Source organism: Lupinus angustifolius, unplaced genomic scaffold, assembly GCF_001865875.1.
Source record: "Lupinus angustifolius cultivar Tanjil unplaced genomic scaffold, LupAngTanjil_v1.0 Scaffold_1_714, whole genome shotgun sequence".
In the NCBI taxonomy this organism is placed as follows: domain Eukaryota; kingdom Viridiplantae; phylum Streptophyta; class Magnoliopsida; order Fabales; family Fabaceae; genus Lupinus; species Lupinus angustifolius.
The window spans coordinates 23,612-30,131 of NW_017716035.1; the positions used below are offsets into that span (position 1 = coordinate 23,612).

The 6,520-nt window shown below is 33.2% G+C and overlaps 1 protein-coding gene across 2 annotated transcripts; it reads left to right on the top strand.

The window, feature by feature from the left end:
• Nucleotides 1-3,225: 3,225 nt before the first annotated feature.
• LOC109337019 (uncharacterized monothiol glutaredoxin ycf64-like) lies at nt 3,226-5,943 on the top strand. 2 transcript variants are annotated; one of them, XM_019573877.1, is made up of 4 exons: nt 3,226-3,523; nt 3,751-4,018; nt 5,571-5,630; nt 5,698-5,943. In XM_019573877.1, exons 1-3 carry the CDS (start codon nt 3,317-3,319, stop codon nt 5,624-5,626), a joined length of 531 nt encoding a protein of 176 aa, XP_019429422.1. In that variant the 5' UTR covers nt 3,226-3,316; the 3' UTR covers nt 5,627-5,630; nt 5,698-5,943. The 2 variants fall into 2 exon arrangements, with proteins under 2 accessions (XP_019429422.1, XP_019429421.1); XM_019573876.1 differs by having other exon boundaries at nt 3,228-3,521; nt 3,749-4,018; nt 5,571-5,943.
• The last annotated feature ends 577 nt before the right edge of the window (nt 5,944-6,520 follow it).

The window sequence follows — 6,520 nt, forward strand, 5'->3', positions numbered from 1 at the left end:
ATAATCATTAGACAATAAAAAACATACCACTTTCATCAAATGATGGTTGGATGGAAATGTTTGCAAGGTCATTTCGTAAAGCTTCAATCTCTTCAACAGTTAGAAATGGTGGTGACTCCTCCAATATAAAATGAGAATGATCCTCAAATGTTTCTAAATTTATTGGGTCATAATTTTGATGTCTCAAGTGACTCCTACATTTATAGATTTTATTATATACAAACATAAATACATGCTACATATAAATATATAAAGAACGACAACTAATGTCATATTTTGAATAAAAGAGTAATACCTTTGTTGAATGACACGAAGTGGGTTGAGCACTAGGAGTTGTTCTAGGCATAAAGTAATTGCCAATGCGACCTTTACCTTTCTGAGATGTAGATGTATGAGGTGCTTCAATCAGTTGAGTGTGCAATAAATCAGTAACTTCATCACAAGGATTACCATCCTCATATTCCTCTTCTACTTTTCTTTTTTTGCTCTTCATTTCTTCAATTGATTTCTGGATCTGATGTTGAATATCTGCTGGTACTTTCTTACACTTTTCAACTTGTCCTTTTACTCCAGCTAAATGAGCCTTAAACCGGGTGATACCACCACCTTTAATTTGTTTCATGCAGAAAAGACATAATAGAATTGTTCTTCCATTATCAGCAACAACTTGCTTACAATGCGCCCAAGCTGGATCTGATTTCCCCCTATAACTACTTATAGAAGTATTTTCTGTTGATGCTTCTTGTGATGTTGGTAATTCAGGTTCATTAGATGCCATGTATTTCTACAATATGAACAATTAAAAATAATTATATTATTGATGGCTATTTTTCAATCACAATCTTACAAGGAATAAATCACAATCTTACATGAACAATTAAGAACATTACTATTTTTACCATCTATTGTTTGCTGTCATTTTATAAATACTACTGTTTTTAGGCAAAAAGAATAACTTAATTGGCTTTGTTGTCCAAACAAGGGAAACTCTCCCAGTCTCCAACAATAATAATAACAAATAAGGTGGATTTAGGATATTAGACAATGACATTGACCAAAACCTTACTCTTTTTTCCGAACCGTCCCTTTCTGGTTAAGAGGAGTGAATTATAGTTTCTTCAATATTCCAAGAAGAGTTGTGCCACAGCCTAATAGGAAGAGAATGGCTATATTATATGAAAACTTAGGCAATTGGTCTTCTCATTACTACAATGTGCCTAACCACACAATGCTAGCTCCAGTTTTTGGTGTTATACCTTACACTTCATCAGAAACAACATTAATAGAATAATAGATTGTGAGAAGATGAACCTTATCATCCAAGGAAAACCCATCAGAATTCAATTTCCTCACATTATGCCATATGAAAAAAATGTGACACCAATTTGTATCAAGTTTGGTGCTGTTTGTCATCATTACTATGGTTCTTTTTGTCATTACTATAAGCTACATGAAATCTCATAAGGTAGTTGAAGTTGAAAGTTCAGAAGTTAAGAGCCAAAAATAGCTAGTATACAACTTATATGATAATAACGAATTAGACTATATAATGAACAATTAGTGTGAGAAAATGCAGCAAAAGTGAGACAAAGATTTAACCAAAGAGTGTGGTGTTACCTCAAATTCAAAATATTGGAATATTGGAAGATGATATGTTGGTGGATGGAGATTGATGAAAAGTGAATGGAAGAAGATGATGGAAGAGTATGGAAGAGATTGGAGAAGTGAGGAAGATGATGGAAGAGATGATGGAATGAGATTGGAAGAAAAGGGGAAAGTGATGTGAAAAGGGGAAAGTGTAAACTGTAAAGTGTAAACCCTCTTTCTTGGGTCTTTGATGCTGCAACAGTGAACTGGTCTTCATTATTTAATAATTAAAATCTTATATGTGCAAACCGGCCGGTTCAATGAAATTCCCACCGGTTCACCGGTTTTAACGAAATCCGGCCGGTTTGCACCGGTTTACACCGGTTTCAATACTTATCCGGTATAATATGCGTACCGTACCGGTTTGGGGACCGGTTCACCAGTTTTCCGGTTGAACCGGCCGGTACGGTACGGTTTTAATAACTATGCTATAAGGTTCCCTAGTACTACAATGTACATATGGGTTAAGATTTATTTAAAATCATACCTCTTATAAAACAAGTTTTAAAGAATAAGTTTAATTTTGCTAAATATATATTACTAAAATCACTTATTTACACCATAATCTATTAAAAAATCACTTATTAGGTTATTTGATACAATTAAAAATCATTTATTCAGCTATCTTGTAAGTTGCTTGAGTTTATATGTATTTTAGAATCACAATTTTGCCCCTCTCTTATTGAAAGTCATGTTGAATTTTTAATAAAGTTATTTGGTTTCATAACAATCCTATAAATTATATGAAATTTAGCATAGAAAAAGTGAAAATGATGTTCATTGTTTTGTTATATGGTTCTTAATAGTGTTGACATTGCAAATATATGACTTTTGGAATATATCAAAGAGGAGTCGATGACAATTTTGTTTTGTTGGTGTTTTCTTTGTAACATATTTAATAGGAAGTTTCACAACATCATTGTTATTTATTTTCTTTATGTATTTGAACATGTTTGAACAAGTAAATATGCAAGTAATATATATGTTATTAACTATGTGAACACACTGGGGTAACATGTATTTAATTAACCATGTGAATGCATGAATAATATGAATGTTCTTAATTATGTGAATATACGAATAACATGTGTGTTTTTAATCATTCAATAAAAAATATCGTTCCATACAAATGCACAAATAACTTACTATTTATAATTAAAACTTAAAAGAATATTTAAAACATATATAACATTATACTGAATATTAAATATATAATTATTACTCAAATTTATTTTTAAACAGTTATATTGTTTTTAATTATAAATCCAGTTATATATATGAATGATATTTTAAGCATTCTAATGTGATTTTTGTCATTTAGATTGATCAAGTCTTTTTTTGTACATTTTTATTTTATTTAAAATATTCCATATTTTAAAAGAATTTAATATATATATATATATATATATATATTATTAATATAAACGTATATTATTTATTATTAATTTATCTTACATATTAAATTATATATTGCAAGTGCAAATAATTTTTTCCTGATTTTAAAATTGTAAGAGTTGTATAAAATTTATTATAAAAGTTGATTTACCTACCTGGAGTAACATAAAAAACCCACCGTTGACAGAGAGTTAAAGAAAAAGAGATATCTGGAGGAAGGTTGTGTGGTTAGGTGATTCCGGAAATCTTGAGAAGAAGCGGAAGCACAACAAACATGTCGTTTTTGTGCCTTACGCCGTTACAGTTCCAACCAAGAACACAACCACTATCATCATCGTCATTCTTCCACTCTCACGTTCGAGGAACAACCTCAGCAACACTTTCTCTTCGTCCTCTCTCTCCTCTTCCATCTACTTTTTTGTCCTACAAACTCCGTTTCCAACCCAAGCTCAATCCCACTACCGTTCGATGTTCCTCTGGTACTCTTAATCCCTTCCCCCTTTTGATTTAAACGCAAATTCTTTTTTTTGGTATAATTAAGGATATCCCGGAACTAATCCGAAGTTTCGGTGAGTGACTGTACCTCCCAACAAGTATGGCTCCCAGTAATTAAATATTTGACCTTTTGGTCTATCTGGTATCCAGCGGGCTGCCTTGTTGGTAGACGGAAATTCAATTGAATTGATTTTTCATTTTTTTTTTCCAGCGTTGACTCCTGAATTGAAATCGACATTGGATAAAGTGGTAAATTCGAATAAAGTGGTTCTTTTCATGAAGGGAACTAAGGATTTTCCACAGTGTGGATTTTCAAACACGGTGGTGCAAATATTGAAATCACAGAATGTGCCTTTTGAAACAATAAATATACTGGAAAACGAGTTATTGCGCCAAGGATTGAAGGAGTATTCCAGTTGGCCAACCTTTCCTCAACTCTACATTGAAGGAGAGTTCTTTGGTGGCTGTGATATCACTGTTGGTATGTCTTTCAGTGCATTGCTTTGTTATACTTAATTTTCCTTTCGTTTACAAATAACAGTGTTTTAAATTGAGATCGCAATCATGGTTCCGATTGCTGTCATTGCTTTGTGATGCGGATTGGGACGGGTGTGGTGTGAATTATATTGTGATTAAAAAATATTTTTGAATTCGATGTGGTCCAATGCGGCCTGTGATAAGATACAGTTGCATTGCTGACCAATGCGACCATATAATTGTGATTTGGTGTCACACTGCAATTGCGGTGTGATGTAGTTGTGGCGGTCAGCGCTATATTGCAGCTGCATCATTGATGTTGTCTATAATTTGAATCAGTCACAAATACTATTGATGGAAATGAATAGAATGGAGTGGAGTGAAATTTAATGAAATGTTATTAGGTTTTCAGTGGTTAAATTGTTTAAAATAGGATTGAATGGAATAGAACCTCATGTGATGGTTTTTCATTCCATTCCATTCCATTCAATACCTCTGTTTTTCTTCCCTCCTGATCTGGGGTACGAGATGGAACCAACTAATTGCTCACTTCATTCTATCATAGAAGATTCAGAGAAGGGTAAGATTATTTTGTCAATAAATATTAAAACATAACCACCTAGTAGCAGATGTGAGAATGTTCCGTTGGATGAATGGATAAACTAGAGAATACAGGGTTATAAATTAATGTATTAGGGAGAAAGTTAAAGTAGCTCATATTGTAAGAAAGATGGTAGAATCTCGTCTTAAGGAGAGTAGATCAAATGGAAGCTAGTCCAATTCCTAGAGGAAGACCAAGAAAAACCATGAGGGAAAATGATAAAGGAAGACCAATAGATCAATGCTCTGCCAATGAAAATAATTTATGATAGAACATTATGGCGTTGTTCGATCAATGTAGTTGATCCTATATAGTGAGATAAAAGGTTTTGTTATTAGTTTTTTAAATATCCAAACATAGCCTAAAGGCCCCTGACTAGGTAGTGCTGGCTTGTTAACATACTTGCCTTGTTTTCTTGATGCTTCTATAATATGGTTAGTTTGAGTGATGAAATAGTTTAAAAAATACCATTATCATGAAAAAATAGAAATATAAAAGCTTACCAGATTGATTCAAATGTAACATAATAGAGATTATATAATGCCTGCTAAGTGCTAACAAAGGTCATGTTTATGTTAGTGCATGCATATTAATCTTCTTCTATTGATTAGACGTTTTGTGAGGATTCAAATGTAACATGATAAGGATTCTATCATGCTATTTACAAATTGATGCTTGGAAATACCATTGTATACAAACAAATATTTTCTTTATTAGATGATTGGCTACATATCCATACCTCACTTGTAGTTGATTCTTAATAGTATAAAAGAACAATTTTGTTTTTGTTTTTCCAATAAGTTCTCCAGTTTTCATCTGTTTCGTATGATGTCATAATTGACTGCATAAGAATCATTTAATAGGTGAGCCTTTTTAGTATAAGATAAACCATAATATTAGCATCATATAGTTTCTGGAAAACTTTCCCTCCTCTCACTCTTTCTTTGATGTACAGAGGCATACCAGAATGGACAATTGCAGGAGGTGTTGGAGAAGGCAATGTGCAACTGAAGTGCCATTTGTTAAGGGCTGATCAGGGGATGAGTTAGGGACGAGGACTTCCCGAGCTAGTAATCCTCCGTGCATTATGTTGTTGCTTGTGATAATGGATCAAATATATTGTCTGGTAAATTGTGTCCACAAGCATCTATTACAGTACTGCAGTGTTAATGTCCTGGTATTTAAGTACAAAGTAAAGAACTGGATTTATGAGAAGTACTCACTAAATAAATTATTGTAGTACTAGGATTCATTAAATAAATCATTGTAGTACTAGTTGCAACTATAAACAATATTCAATCAATGAAACTTTTGGGCCTTGATGGAAATGCCATGTTGCTACCTTTTGACTTGCTAGTCACAACATTTAGTTGCGGGATCAGCTTCTCCTTTAATGGAGTAAGGCTATGTACAGTTGGCTCTCCTTTCATTGTTCTCTAGAATGGTGGAAGTCTTCTGCATTAGATTACACATTGATGTGGTGGTAGTGGTAGTAGTGTGGGGTTGATGGTTAATGTGGTTTTCAAGTTTGAAAAGTATGATGGGAAATTGCTCTATCATATTCTGCCCCATTTTAACCCAGCTCACCCTATGTGACAGAAAATACACTAGATGAACAAGATTGGATAGGCCAATATGATTTCCCTATCCTATCTTGTTGGCTCACCAAACTTGAGATTGTAACATGATAGGACAAACTATCCTGTCTTGTATCTCTTATAAAGTAGGAGTACATATTAATATCTTAGGTTTTGTTTGAGTTAGTTTCGGGAAATGGAAAAACATAGAAACCATGAAATGTAGTTTTGAGATGTAATATTAGGACACCCTAGCATTTTCAAATCCTCTTCACGGCCCAACTAGCTATGAGCCTAAGTGTACCTTTACACTGCTACAGTCATGCCC

Coding starts and splice junctions, on each gene's coding strand:
- LOC109337019 (XM_019573877.1), top strand. CDS start 3,317: ATGTCGTTTTTGTGCCTTACGCCGTTACAGTTCCAACCAAGAACACAA. Junction 3,524..3,750: donor CCGTTCGATGTTCCTCTGGT/ACTCTTAATCCC, acceptor TTTTTTCCAGCG/TTGACTCCTGAATTGAAATC. Junction 4,019..5,570: donor TGGCTGTGATATCACTGTTG/GTATGTCTTTCA, acceptor TTTGATGTACAG/AGGCATACCAGAATGGACAA.